At 39.8% G+C, this 15,496-nt stretch overlaps 1 protein-coding gene across 1 annotated transcript in view; it reads right to left on the bottom strand.

Annotated features, from left to right (window-relative positions):
* Nucleotides 1–638: 638 nt before the first annotated feature.
* SPTLC3 (serine palmitoyltransferase long chain base subunit 3) overlaps nt 639–15,496 on the bottom strand; it is a 119,028-nt gene continuing 104,170 nt past the window's right edge. Inside the window, exons 10-12 of the mRNA XM_019549119.1 lie at nt 8,427–8,562; nt 5,800–5,929; nt 639–2,665 (exon numbers count right to left, since the gene is read on the bottom strand). Coding sequence (XP_019404664.1) covers nt 2,552–2,665; nt 5,800–5,929; nt 8,427–8,562 — 380 coding nt within the window. The 3' untranslated portion in view covers nt 639–2,551. The remainder of the gene's footprint in view (nt 2,666–5,799; nt 5,930–8,426; nt 8,563–15,496) is intronic.

The following is a 15,496-nucleotide window of genomic DNA, read 5'->3' as shown; positions in this document are numbered from 1 at the left end:
TTGTGCTGCAGTCAGTAGGAGTTCTGCCATGGATGCAAGGGGGGCTAGAATTTCTCCTCAAGTGTTCAAAGCTGGATATGTTTAGCTTGTGCTTTTTTTTAATTTGTAAGGGATGGAGGGAATTTTGAGAAAGCATATAATATTATATGTAAACTGACAGCCTCTGAAAAATAGCTGCCCTGTCTTCTTAGTATGAGATGCCGTGTAGAAAGTAATATTTGGAGGGCAAGAAGAATCCTGCATTAGACAGACAACATTCCCGCACAGGACAAAAAGCAATCAGTCTCTAGCTTAATCAAACTCAGGCCTCTTTTTGAGAACAATATAGTGTTGGTTGCATTAGCATCTAGAACACTGTTTGCTGAAATATAACCCAAGATTGGAGGTCAGAAGTCAGCTATGCTGATTTACATTAGCTGAGGATCTAACCACAGATATTCAGGAGCAGAGACCTAAACTTTGCTTTATCAGGCTCATTATTTTTCCTTGAGGAACAGTGCTCTTCGCTGGAAAGTTTTCTCCACCCCCTCCCCATAGATTAGGCTTAAGCACACACATTCTGCACATGATGAAGCTTTGCTTTGCAAACTATCAGGTGACTTTTAACAAAGGGGAAAAAACCACTTTGACTTAAAAAAAAATGTTTTTCTTTTTAATATTTATACAGTGTATTTACTTTGATACACAACCATGACTCTCTCAACCCTCCTCAGTATTTGTCAAGTTCATCTACTAGAGTGAACAATCATATAACACCATTCAGATCTCCCTCCCAGCCCTCAATATCCACTTTCTAAAGCTAACATCTGACATTAAGGAATGTGTTGCAATCAATTCTTAAAGTTACAGGACTATTGGATTTTATTAACTTGCACAACAACAACCCCCCCCCCCGCCCAACAAAGCCTGGGTCCTCATAACTGATCAGACTTGTTTTATCCTCAAAGCTGCTTTAACAAGCAGGGAGTAATATATAGTAATTGGTATTCCACAATTTAATTGTTCTGTTCTTAAATCTAATATTGCAGCTGTGGGTTAAGTTTACACCACAGCTTTCATGAACATGAAAGTGTGGTACATCTGTGCAGCAGAAAGCTAAACATCTCTTGATCTGATGTGTTTACAATGACATTTGATATTGTGGAATGGCTTGGAGTTCATTCTTAAAGCTGCAGAACAATTTTTAATTGGTTTCATACAGAAGTACGGTCTGCAAAAAAACTCCCCAGAACTGCTCACGCAGAACAAGTTCCCAACTGTGTAACAAGTAAAGCTGTGGAGGATTTTAGTTTCCTAAGAATCTTGGCACATTCATTGGTGGCAACAGAAATGGGACCATGATCATGTCTCCTCCCTCGGACTATGGACCATATTGTCTACTCTTTTAATCAGTCATTCGATACATAAACTACATTTTTACAATTAAATTAAATAAAAAGCCTTTCTAAACATACCACGGTAGCATAAAGAGAGAACACAACATTTTCATAAAAGACACTTAACTGAGGGGATTTAGTATGTTTAGAAACCAGAAGCTTTTCAAATTAACAGGTGGCAAAGCTGCTTAGGGTGCACTCTGAGCTTCATCTTCTGTATGGCTAACAGCTTCAGCATTATGTACTTTTTAGAGCATTTATGAAACTCATAACTAGTTCAAGAAACTGGGGAATGGGCTTATAAATGTCATCTGCAGTTTGTGAACTTCAAGTATCTGTGTGGTTTGATCAATGTTATTAAGATGAAAGTTAAATAGTTATTACAATTATTTACCACTCGTACATAAAAAGGGAACATGTCTGCTGAGTGACTTGAGTTGCAATAAGACATGGGAGGCTGCAGGGTAAATGCTTTAGCAGAAAAGTTTTCACTTTCAATCAAAAGAGTCAACCCCTTGTACCATAGAGCCAGTTTTTCTTTCCACATGAACAAAAGCATCAAGGGGCAAGAAGAGGAAGGGTGAAAAAAATCAGCATATTTCCCCTCCACAGGTTTCTGCCAGAAAAAATTGATATGTATAAAAAGGGACATTTTCTTTTGTTGTAGTTTAGCTGTTTTCAAGTGCTTGTCACCTATTGAGAACCGCTATTAGAAAGACCCCTATCTGTCGTATTCCTTTGTAGCTGTCTGTAATTCTGCTTCAGGTACATACTTCTCAAGAGGTGAGAGCTGATTTGACTGATGAAATTCATGTAAACTAACAAACTATGTTGAAATCCAGTCGTTTAAAAAAGTGTATTATGTCAACCTTAATTAAGAACTACCCAAGCCAACTTCACACAAAAGCTGCCTAATAGTAACTTGACCAATAGATTCAGTCTCTTTGCAACACAAATACCTTAATAAGTATTTAGTCCAGGGGATAAACCTGTAGCAATATCCCAGCCTCTTGAACACAGAAATTTGATACAGCAAAATGCAACAGCAGCACTTCCCCTTGTTTCAAATCACCAAGAAACAAAAACTGTTCTTGGAAGGGAAGAAGTTAATATCTTAGGTTCTTTCTTTTCCCCTGTTTGTAACATCCTAATATTTTCTTCATGGACTGAGAGGCTTAATCTTCAAGTTCAAAGCTTGTTTCGTCGTATAGTTCAGGACGAGATGACTTGGAATTCCGGGAATATTTCAATTGTAGAAAATCGCCCAATTCATCAAGGGCATTCAGGACCTGCAATACCATCACACTATATCAGTTACCTTAAAAGGATTTAAAGCTGTTCTCACTTTGCTTCCCAGCTGAACACGCATAAAAAAATCAGTGTTTTTTAGCTTTTCAAATCAGAGAAGCAAAAGAAATATTGCCCAAAGGCTGAGTTTTGCTCCAAGCTGGACTAGTGAAAATCAGTGAAGTCAACTGAGATGCAGTGAATGCTGCACTAGTGTCCCTGAAAACAGAATTTGACTCAATTAAGTTATGGTTGTATTAGCCAGTAACAATACTTGACTCTTGTTAAAATGGTATGTTTTTCTTTGAGGAAAAAATATTCCGAATATACCTTCCAATCCCTTTGCATTGAAACAGTCACAAATGTAACATAAGGCAGTACTGCTGCATTTACAAATATACCCAGTAGCATCACTGGGAGTCAGCGAGCAGGGCATCAGCCCTGGGCACTGACTTAAGGAATGCAAGCATGGCGGATGCTGCTGCTGCCAGCCCGGCTGCCACTGCTACCTTGGTTGCTGCCACTGTCCATGGTGCAAAACTTCCTAGTTATGCCTCTGACTATATTCCAAAGACTGGCTTCACCATTGCATTCTCTTAGTGAAGAATCAGGCCCAGAATCCTGAATAGAGTTATTGTGAATATTTTGAATAGGCCTAGTTGGTTTTATAGTGCATTATCCTCTTTTCCTTGTATTATCATCACAGCTGGCCTGATCCTAAACTGAGGGTTTCCAAGTATTCACAGCTCCACTGGATTTAATAGGAAGCAAGGGCAGTCAACAGCTGACAGAAGCAGTTTAATATCTTATGCTTTTTACTCTGCTATCAAATGAAGATAGAGAAACTGAGATTTCAGTCTGAGTTTGGTTCACTCAATGCAATAATCTCAAGAGCTGAAAACTTTAGTTTTTTTGGTGGTGTTAAAAAAAAAGTGAAATTCCCAAAATAAAAAAGGACCTTTGATGTAGTTAAAAATATTTATCATCCTTGGAAACCATCCCATACTGGGATCATCCCTCTTATACATTCCAGCCCATGGCTGAACCCATTATTTGCACCAGTCAGACATTTTCATTGCACCAGAGCTGTCTGTTTTTATGGTATGCCAGATTTACAGCAGTCATGCAACTGTTATCCTTATGAACTTTCCAGCTGCCTGATGTAACTAAATGAAACTCCCCCAGGTATGTCCTATTCTTCACATTAGGTGCAGGGAAGCTTGATTATGCCTCCAGTGTTAATAATACTGTAATATGAGTGTAATGTGTGTAACAGCAGGAGGAACCAGGGGGCAGTCTGCAAACCTGTGATGTCTATTAATTTGAACAACACCTTCCAGAAACCCCCAGGAAAAAAAGAAAGAGGAAGCTGGAGGCTGGAGTAAGGGGAAGAGAGAGCATCCCACAAGTGGAACCTGGTCAGCCCTAAGCAGAGGAGTGCACAGTGGAGCTGGAGATCTCACTGGCTCCCTCAACCAGGACTGTAGACTGAAGGAGCTGGATTTAGAGTTGGGGGCAGCTGCAGGTTGTTGTCTGAGTGCTCTAGAGACTAAAGGCTTGTTTGAGGACACCTCTGGAGGTGTGTGGGAAAATTAAGGTATGGAGTGGATGTTACCACAGTACCGATGTTTCTTTACCTGTTCCCTCCCTTTGGCCTGTTGGCTTGTGACCTGAACCCCAATGATTTTCTATATAAAAGTGGTAACTCCCCTTCACTTCTTGTGTCAGCTTGTAGGGCTGCAGGGTTGGTACAATATGTAGAGGCAAAAGCAAAACTGGGACATATTCAAGGGGGCTAGTATAGAGCGTTAAGGCCCTAGTCCTCCAATTATGGTGTGTAGATATGTCTCTAGGCACACATGACATGAATTGCAAGAAAAAATCTTGAAAAGCATAACAGACTTATTCTTACTGGTTTTGGAGAGCAAATGCAAAAAAAAGAAATGAAGGCTCTGACTTTCATATTGATTTCAATCCTTATTACTAGAGTCCCATGATCAAAAGCTTACACAGTCTTGGGAGTAAACAGGAAAATAAGGTCCTAACACTACTTATGTAGCCAAGCATTATTACATTTTGTGTTGCTGTTCCTTTTTATTTCTGTGCTATTGATCTCAGGGTTCCCTCTTACACCTTTGTACGCATTTCATACTGCACAGATCAAAATGGTGTTTTAAGTTTTTGTTTTACAGTGTGTTTCACTGACAAGTAGGCTAGTTTTTCATGAATGGCTTGAGGCCTCAGTCTTACAACCATGACTGGATCCATGCCCTCAGAGTAGAGTCTGCTGAGACTTGGTGTGAAATCATGGGTCTGTGTGCAATTAGGATTGGGGCCTGCCTTACTGGAAAATGCTGAATGTATAAAACTCATCTGTATTTGAACAGTTAACCAAGAAGAGCCTTAAAATCTATTGGCAACCAAAAGAATTCCCCGTTTCCAACCTTGCCAATAGGACAAGCTTATGATAACCCAAATTGCTCCCTCTCCAAAAAAATCACCTTTGGATAAAGATAGAACATCTAAAATTTTTTTCAAAAAAATTATGGACATATGGAATGGAGGTCTATAATGCAAGTCTCAGCTAACCTCAGCTCTGTTTCTGGTACCAGGCTGAATATGGGCATATGGCTCCTTTTAACCCAATTGGTAGGTACAAATAACTCCCAATATTTGTCTGAAATTTCCACATGTATCTTAAAACCCCCAAGGCCATGTTATATTTTTCTGCTGGAATTTAACGAACACATGGAAATATGGAATGAAAATAAGGGTATGGAAAACCTTATTTGCAATTATTTCCACATCATTAGGGTTTCCTGCTTGGGTAGTTTTGCCCTAGTAGTTAACTTTGGTCTTGCTGTGCTCCTCAGGTGGATCTTTATTAGTTATGACAGATTTGCTCACTATTAGAAATAGTGAAACATAGTGCAGTTAACTGTGTGATAATTTAATTTTTAAAAATAAAACGTATTATTATAATGGCTGAAACATCTTTAAAGATCAAGTGACAAAGATCAAGGAAAACAAATGCAAAATGAATTACTGAGGTTCAAAGTAACAGACTTGTAGCTTCTCCCAACCTCTCTCCACAAGCATCTGAAGTTAATTTCACAAAGACATCTGCTGTGCTTACCGTGTCTAACATCTCCCGTGTATGTGCAGCTGACACACAAAACCGAGCCCTGGATTCTGTGATAGGAGTAGCCGGAAAGCCAACGACAACCACCCCAATATTTCTTTCTAGCATGCGTCTTGCAAAAGCACTTGGGTGGGGTAGGGAAGGGAAAAAGAAGAAAGCAAAAGTAAATTATCTCTAATAAACTGACCACAGAGAGAAAACAGTCAAGCGCAATAAAACAATAGGTGAAACCCTGTCTCCTCCTGAAACAGTTGGTAAATTCCTTTTGATTTCAATAGTGCCAGAATATCATCCAATAGGACTGGGTCTTTGCAATGTTGTGGTTGAAAACTCATTTACTTTCTTGGCAAAATGAGCATAAAATGCTACGGCTGGCATAAGTGAGCAGAGAATTTTGATACAATTGTATTTTACAGTCACTTTGCACAGATGTAAGTGCTGATGGAGGTCTCAAAGTAGCAAGACACAGCCCTTATATCAGTTGGTGCCAAATAAAAACACCATTTAAATAACATTTAAAGCCTTGTTTGTTGGATAAGGCACTGAATATAAAGTCAAAGGAAAATGCTGTGGTTGAAAAGGTCTACACTGGGATTTGGGAGGCCAGGATTTGGCCCTAGCTCCAAAACAGGCTTTTCACATGGGCAAATCACTTGACACAGAGATTAATCTCTTTAACTGTAAATCAGGGTGCATAGCTACCTGCTAGATGTCCTGAGGATAAAATTATTCATGGGAGGTAGGTAATACAGAGGTATCTGCATAAATGAATCATCCTTAATTGGGACTCATGCTCCCCAAAACAAATCCTTCTCCCACTTTGTATAAAACAATACAGGGAGACCATGGAAACTGAATAAGCTGGCACATAAGAGAAATGGGTGTGAACCCATAGAACAACTCTGGAGGGATTGTGACAAACCAGATTAAGGAGGAAGGTCCAAAGGTGAGGCACAAGCACTGACAAGTCCTTGAACCCTGACCAGTTCACACAGAACATTAGGACAGTGAATTAAGACATTTTTGCTGATCTTGAAATGATCAGGGATAAAAAGAATGGTTCTCTAAGACTCTTATCTAACATTAAGTCTGTGTGTATGCTTTTTTCTGACTATTAAATTAATGTTTTATTTCAGGTATCCATCACTGACCTAGAATAAAGCTGGAAACCTAAGGAACCTTATTATTTACAAACAAAGTTTTAATTTAAAATATTTTATTACTGTTCTACTCTCCATTATATGTAAAGAAATCTTAAATTAGGCTTCTTAACAATATTTACTGTCCATTAACAATTTTACAGGGTGTCTAGTAAGATAGCACCAGCTGAAGCAACTACTCAACCTGAAGTGGCTTTAACTGCATTAAGTTGTCTACTTTTGTCTTTCTTTTCTTTTCTTAATTAATTTGTAGTCAAAGATATTCATCACATACATAGCATTCTAATTCCATCAACATGTTCTTGAAAGACAAATGAATGCTAAGTAAAGACATGAACACTGTTAACAGATTACTGGACTTTACTAAAGTTAATTAGGAGCTAGAGAGCTCATACCTAGAACACTGGCATAAAATAAAAGGTCATCATCAAGAAGTTGTTACACAACTTGATTAATTTCAAAAGCCCCAAGAGAGAAAAAAATGGCTCTGGAAATAAAGGTGCCATCTATTCTTCCCAAGCAACCATTCCAGCTACTTGTGTTGGGGCTCTGTTATGATTTTGTGTAGCTCACTTCTGTAAAGTCTTCTTTTCTTGACTATCAGAAAGTCCTTCCAAGGCGGTTTAATAATTAAACTACAGATCAGGCCCTGAACACCTGGCTTACAGCCACCATATTACTCGTGAGATGCTTCAGTGTTGCTCATGGTCATCGGAAATGAAAAAGAGGTTGACAGGGGGAGCAAAGTATAATGTTGCCTGCAACATGTCATTTGCTTAATATTGTTGCCCATGGGCCATCAAAGTTTGGGGACCATTGTTAAAAACCCAAAGGATCCTAGTCGATTTGAGAAAGGTAACATAAATCCTGTTGATTAGTTAATAGGCTACTGCTCACTAAGCAATGTTCATGTCTAATCAATAAATGGTTTTGTCTGATACATACAAATAATGCGATGTAGATCAGTGTAACAACATTATCAGTATAAAGACATGCATTTGATGAAGAACAATAAAATATTTTTTTAAATTAGGCAATGCGCACCTTTAGGTATAAATTTAAAAAATGTTAGTAGCAGGACCTGAGGAATAGTATCACGGTACCAGAAATCTTGTCTAAGTCTATTCCAACCAACATCACTCCAGCAATACCAAAAATGTTATTGTGAGACATCAACAAGGAAGAGAAAGATGAATCATATCAAGCAACTTTTGAAAAATGGGCAGTGCATATGTCAGAGACATTTCATTTTTACATTCCCATACACAAAACACCCTGATTTTTTGTTCAAGAAAGCTAGCCCAGAACGAAGCCCATTCTTAAGTAGTACTGGCAAGCTGATCTAAAGGAACACATTTTTCCTCTGCAGCATCGTCCACAAGTAGTCAGCTTCTTATAGTTTAATCCAAAACCTAATTGTGAATGAATTTGTTTTCTTGGTAGTCATATTGCAGTACTTACGCTATTTTACCAGGAATATAAAGGAGCAAAGGAACAACAGGGGAATCATCATTCCCATAAATGATGAAACCCATTTCATGCAGTCTCTCCCTGAAGTATCTTGTGTTTTTTCTTAGCTGCTGCACTCTCTGTAGCCCTGAAATGAGACAGTCAAGAACTAAGTCAGTGCCAAGATCACAATGGGGTTCCCTTTCAGAAAAGAGACACAAAACAGGGATGACAGGTCAGTTTCAGAAAAAGCTAGAAATCCACGAGCCCTTTCTGCTGCTATCTGGTCTATAGCTACGACATATTTAACAAGCCATCTCTACAAGCTAAATAAATAGTCATATTAATTTAACCTATGTAACGGTATAGCATTTTTACCAACGACCATGCAATTATTTCTGACCTGATATTAGTATTAAGCCTGCTGTAGTTAGATATATAATACTTCTCCCTATTGGAGTGTTTCTTTCTCTTTCAACACAGACTGAGGAATAATGGCCTTTATAATGCATTTTCTTGCATTATAGCATGCTGGGTGAAACATTGATGGCAGTGGTGGTATATTATGACAGTGTATAAATGTGGTCACAGACTATTATTTGTGTTTTTTAATTAAAAATAACTAGCTCTATTCTTGTGATGCCCTGGTGGATAATAATAAACACCATACCTGGGGGAACAAAAATCTTATGTTGGGGTGAGCCAAACCCAAACTTTCTTAGAATTTTCAGCAAATAAGAAAAAAAATTCAGACCAGAGAGGGAATACCACAATGTTTACCAGATAGTCTCAAAACGCAAGGTTAATTTTAAATTGCTGTTGACGATGAGAGGTGGCTAAAAATACTTTAGAATGTTTAAAGACTATTAGTTTTCTCTGTAAATTAAGCAAATGTATATCTGCATGGTGACAAATTGCATTCATAGCAGGTCATCAGAAGCCTTCAAACACTTTCACTTGTATCAATGGGTTGAACAGAAAAAACAATAATGAACACTGTTATTTCTACATGTATTGATATATTTAACTTATTACAGTGTTTCATGTATTTAATCTCAGATGCTGTTGTCTTTTAAAACTGATGTGTTCCTCCTTATGGATTTGGTGTTGGCAGAACACAGTTTAATGTATTTTTCAATAAACTGTCCTTTTTAATAGTTTAACTGTCTTTCTAAATAGACCAGTTGTGTACATGGTACTGATAATGTATATGCAGTTATGCTACAGATTTATACAAGATCTTTCAGTTCCACCCAATCCCTAGAAAAGTGATGGAAGGCATAGGATTAGGCATAGCCACCATTATTGATGACAGTTTGGAAAGCAGACCCTCCACCTGATGATCGGTTTACACCCTGCAGCAAAAGGATTGATAGACCTTGTAATATTTTTTATCCTAGCTAATCTAACAGATGCTCTTCTACTTCATTGCCTACCCCTTAGAATCTTCCCAAGACACTATATTTGTCCCAGTCATGTCCCAAGGCATTGCTAGGGATGGATTACTTAGAGACTGACCTGGAAAGTGTTTCCTAATATTTATCTTAATTGTTTGCTTTTCAACTGAGAGGGTGCATGTGCACTAATTAGCTCTGGAGTAAAGCATCATAGTCTACATGTGCACTGGTATTAGGGTGCAGTAAATTAATTAACTCTGCCATAACGCCATCCTGACAGTACTATATTATGGCAGAGTAATTAAGTGTGCTGAAATGCATGTGTAGACGGTGACAAGGGTTGGCTGAGGCATGAGGGTGCTAAAGTGTGGTGGGGCTGCCTGCCACATAGCCACACAGCTCCGCACTTACAGCACTCTTGTGCCCCAGCAGACCCTTTGCTACCTGACACTGCTACCCAGAGTCCAGGGTTGACCCTGCCCTCAGCCCAGGACTGCTCTGCCCTAGCTCATTTGCTGCTGTCCCAGATGCATGTATAGACACTGAGCCCAGCAGTTTCCTCTAGCTTAAAAAGCTCCAGAGTTTATTGTCTCGCATTAACTGCATGTGTAGATGCACCCAGCATGTTTTTTTGTATGATGGGAAAATGTGAACACAAAGATTTTAAACTTGCCTTTGCTATACTGGTCAGTTCATTATTTTATAGAGCACCATATTCTCTCATATTATCCTTTCCAAGCAAAATTATTCCTGTCTTAGTTGCTGGCCCCTTTTCATACACCCATCTTTTTTACTACTTCTCCCCTGCTGATGTTTTCCAGGTCAGGGGACCAAACTTAATGGTAGCTGCAGGGATGGCATAATGCTGCACACCTAAATGTACCCCTTGCAGAACTATCCACAGGCTTTATTCCTTCAATACAGTCTATCCTCTTCTTTGATCAACAAAGAACATTGGCTAGATTTCTATGGTGATACCTAAGTTTTCTGGAAAGATAACTACCAATGTGTGTTAGCAGTTTTACTTCTGTTCTGCTTAGCACTGATCTGCACTGATTCTCACTGACCATGATATGGTCCTTCTGAAGTTTCTAACAGACCTCCCTATTTTCTACTGTCAAGTTCCCCTGAAGCATTCCTTTATTAAAAGCCCATTATCACAGGTATGCAAGGGTTAGAGAGGGCTGCAGTCTTGAGGAGTGTGGGAAATGCTTCCTATGTATGTTCGTGGAGGCAAAATCTACCCTTACAGAGGACAGGGAAAAACAGAGAGGAGACTGGGTCATGGGTCCAGCATGGAAGAGCAGGATGAACCATCATCTGAATGGCACAACTGTGTGTACTGATGCACAATTCCTTTGGATGCCCTCTATAGGGCATTTATCTTCATATTGGCCAGTGGTTAAATGCCACAATCCTTCTTCCATTGTAAAAATGGTATGTTTTACTTCCTCCTTAACAGTTTGTTGTGTCACAGTTAGAATCACAGAATCATAGTTTCTCATTACTAAAGACAGGCTACTTTGTCTCTATCAGTGTATGTTCCTCTAAGGTCTATATGACTCAGAGGGTCCATCTACATGTACAATTAATGCACAGAAAACTTACTGCACAGTAAAATACTGCACAGTAAGCTTTCCATGAGAGCACATCTACACGTGAACTGGTCAGGAGCAAATTTCCTTCCGACAGGAGAAGTTCAGAGGAGGGATCCTGCCTTGATCTTCTGCCATACGGCAGTCAGGGGGAACTCTCGGCTATCCTGGGTACCAGCCCCAGGCTGGCAGGGGACATCAGGGTCAGGCCTGGGCTCTGGTTGGCAGGGGGCAGCTGTTCCCCAGCCCCATGCCCTGGGCAGTGAGCATGGTGGGACAACTTGTGGCCAGCCCCTGGCTAGGTGGGAATTCCCTGTTCAGTTGGGGACTCACTGCCAACTGCCCCATAGTCAGGACAGCTCCTGGCCAGCCCCTGGCCAAGTGGGGAAGCTAGAGCTCCCCTGTCCTGGAGCTGCCAAGCTCCCCATAGGAGCCAGGATCCCTGCAGCGCTGGGACAGGGGAGGGTGAGTAGAGAGGGACCCGGTCCCAGTGCTGACTGGTTCCCTGCTCCTGGGGAAGCTGGGAGCTGAGCAGTGCCAGGACGAGGCCCCTTGGTGGTGTGGCTGACTGGGAGCAAATTTGCTCCCAGTCAGTGTCTACATGAGCCCTACTGCACAGTAGACTAATTTACTATATAGTAGCTGCTGTGTATGGTTACATGGTGATGCTTTACTATGCAGTAATTAGTCTACTGTGCAGTAAAGTGTCTCGTATAGATGCTCTCAGTGTGAAATCAGGGGACATTAGTTCAGAATCGCAGGATTCATCCTGACTATTTTTATTGAAAACTGACACTGTGATTGGCTCTTTGGTATAACTACTTATTCTACTCTACGTGAACCCTGACCAGTCCCAGGAGGCTGATATGTATAATTTTTCCCAGGACATTGAATACAGTTTAAATAGCATTTCTCATTTTTTTGATAACTTCATTTTGATAACTATCCGGTAGAACTTCTTCTTTATTACTTAACACAAGTAGATAGTCTTTCCCCAATTCTTTCAAGGTGGCACAGTGAAAACTGATGCAAACACCACCATTTTACCTTTTGTATCCAGGTAACTCTAACTACTGACTTTTGTGTATTTGTGCATGTTTGTGTTTGTATCTTTCATTATGTAGTCTTCAAGCTCCTTCATAGTCCAAATGCTAAACCCCCATGTACTAATGCCACTTGGGCTGAATTTCAGTTATTAAAAGAATTTTCTATTTGCCTCAAGAAACCTGAGGATTAATTGCGGTACCCTTCTTCACAGGGCGGTGAAATTCACCAGGTCCAGAGGGACTGTACAAAGTGTACATGCCATCCACATTCCATTTACTCATGCATCTAACCCCATTGACTTCACTGGGACTAAATGTGTTAGCAAATGCTCACCAACCTAAGCATAACACTTCCACAATTGGGTCCCTGTCATTCAAGCAGTATTGACCGCTTCCTTCCTGCCCCAACTCTTTTTTTTTTAATTCTGAGGAATGCAGACTTTGTGGCTCTAATCAGGTAATTCTTTAGCAGTCTCTGTTCGGATAGAATAGAATTTTCATTGCCTAACTTTCCACCTCCAGGCTGTTTCTAACTTCCACTTTTTTAATCCTCTTATACTGGAAAGGTAACATCACAGTAGCATTATTTCCTGGCATAATCCCCAGCTGAAGGGATGGAAAGCTATTTTTATGGTGAGTGGGCCGAGTATAGAATTGAGAGGAAGGGCTGCAGAGGGAGGATAGTGTAGAAAGTTAAGGGTGACATGGAAAATAATAATAGTTTGTGCCCTTTTTGCTTTTATTGTGCATATAAAAGTCCTTAAACATTTTCCTCCAAGATACTCTTCTTTACCCTTTACTTAAATCTCAGATTTTTTTTCTTAGATCTCAGAAATATCAGGCCTAATCTTCCCTAGTTAAATTGGGATAGTCACTTGGAAGCTGGAGAACATTGGCAATAAGGCATGATTGGCTCTGATGCTGGATCTCACTACTGCACCTCCTGTCGTACACACATCATGACAGGAAGCGCAATTGTGTGAATCACACATCAGATCCTATCATGCCTTTACCTGAATGTCTAGAGGGGCCCAAATATATTGTAATACATCATTACTCTGCCCCATCCAGAATTCTTATTCTGATAGTCTGCACACTTTATATTTGTCTGGTTTATTTATTTTTCATTACTTTTCTTCTGCAAGGTAACTTGTTTTATGTTTTAGCTGTGGGTAAGAGCTTGTACTCCCGATATCCTTTAAATTATTCCTATATCACTAGGCTTCAGGGACAGTTAAGTATCCCAACATGAGGTATTTCAGCTCTTTAGCTGGAGAGTGTACTTTGGTTTTGCACACACGTTTACAGTTTTTAACTCAATGATTATTTTAATGTATTTTTTCTGCCAACTAGATTGCTGTTCTTTGGTTTTCCATCTTTCTTTCAGTACTATCTGTGTGTGCTGTGACAACAACTATTATTAGCCAGGCAGCTCTTCTGCACAGTTCTATCAGAGTTAGTCCTGTTGTTGCCTTTCTTCCAACTCCTTTTGATTGAAATTTAGATGAACATCTTGCTGGGGTCATTTGACCCCAGTACTCTTTCCTGCCATGGCAGGGGGTCGGACTAGATGATCTGCTCAGGTCCCTTCCGACCCTAGAAACTATGAAACTATGAAATGGAGACTGCCATGCCTACATAATCCCTCTTTTGCTAACCATGTCCTAGTGCACAGGTTTAACCAAGATCCACTTCATCCATTTTGCATCTTGTGTAGTCAAGGAGCTCTCCTGACAAGGTTCTGGCTGGTAAATTTATAGGAAATGTGGGACCTGCTCCACAATCATCAGTGTTTTGCTGAACAAATGAAAAGATCCCATAAAACCAATGCATTTGTAACTTTATGCACAAAGCTGCCCAGGCAGACAACCTGTTAGTTCCAGTTTCAGTCATATAGTTTTAAACTTTCTATGTAAGAGATCTGCTAGGTTAGTAAAGGCCACAAATAGTTTAACTATCTCTCCAATGCTGCTAAAGCAAAAACAGCTGTGCCAGAGGAAGGGGGAAACAAATGAAACACAAAAGCATCCTACTACAAAGCTTTCCAGTTGCTAATAAAAACAATAGTCTGTGGTATTTCCAAAAATATTTTTGGTGTAGTAGATCTGAAAAAAACCAGGAGGAAATACTGAGAAGATTGGGGGTTGGGGATGAGGGGAGGAAGAGAAACCATGGAATAACTTGACTGAACTCTAAGGAATGAAAGTTCTCCACTTGTTTGCATATTATACATCATATTGGCACCTCTTCATGCACTGACCAAAAAGAACTGGGGAATGTGAGGCTTAAAGATAAAAAATAACCATATTTTAACACCAACCAATCTAATTCCTAAGTTCTCAGTTTGCAGCATATGAAACTACTGGATTTTCAATTAGGGAAAGTTTTCATGGATACAGATGTTGTTGGCGGATGTAGTTTAATACTTGCTGCCTTCTCCTTTCTATTCAAGTGTTTACCACAACGCTGGAAATAGACTGTCAGCTATTCCAAATTCCGGGCTCTTTAATATTAATCAAACCAGATGCTCATTGTTTAGAATTGATAAATTGGAAGCACAAAACTATTTAAGGTGCAGGACGTGTTTATTCTCTGTCAGGGGGAAAAATCTGTAATAAGAAATATTAGGACTGGTAACAGAATGTCAGACAAGTCCCTTGCCACTTCCCACCCAAAAAGCTCAGTACTACAGGAATAAATAGTCTGTAAACAGGGAAGATGCGTTCCACCCTGGAGCAAGCTCATGGGGCTCATTTTAGCAAGTGCCAATATAGACACACCTATGAGTTTTTTAAAAACTAGAAATGCCAGACAGCCCAGCATAGTAACTCTGTTTTTCAAGAAGTGGAGAGAGTGCATAAAGAAAGAAGGGGTAGTAAACACATTAACAATAATCACTGTGTACCACTAGGCAGACAGTGTACTTAAAGCAGGTGAGGAACACATTTCTTTCATAGATTTCATAGATTTCATAGACATCAGGGCTGGAAGGGACCTCGAGAGATCATCGAGTCCAGCCCCCTGCCCAAAGGGCAGGAAGTCAG

The sequence above is a fragment of the Crocodylus porosus genome, unplaced genomic scaffold, assembly GCF_001723895.1.
Source record: "Crocodylus porosus isolate Cpor-Errol unplaced genomic scaffold, CroPor_comp1, whole genome shotgun sequence".
NCBI classification, from domain to species: domain Eukaryota; kingdom Metazoa; phylum Chordata; order Crocodylia; family Crocodylidae; genus Crocodylus; species Crocodylus porosus.
This window is presented reverse-complemented; position numbering and strand designations above follow the sequence as displayed.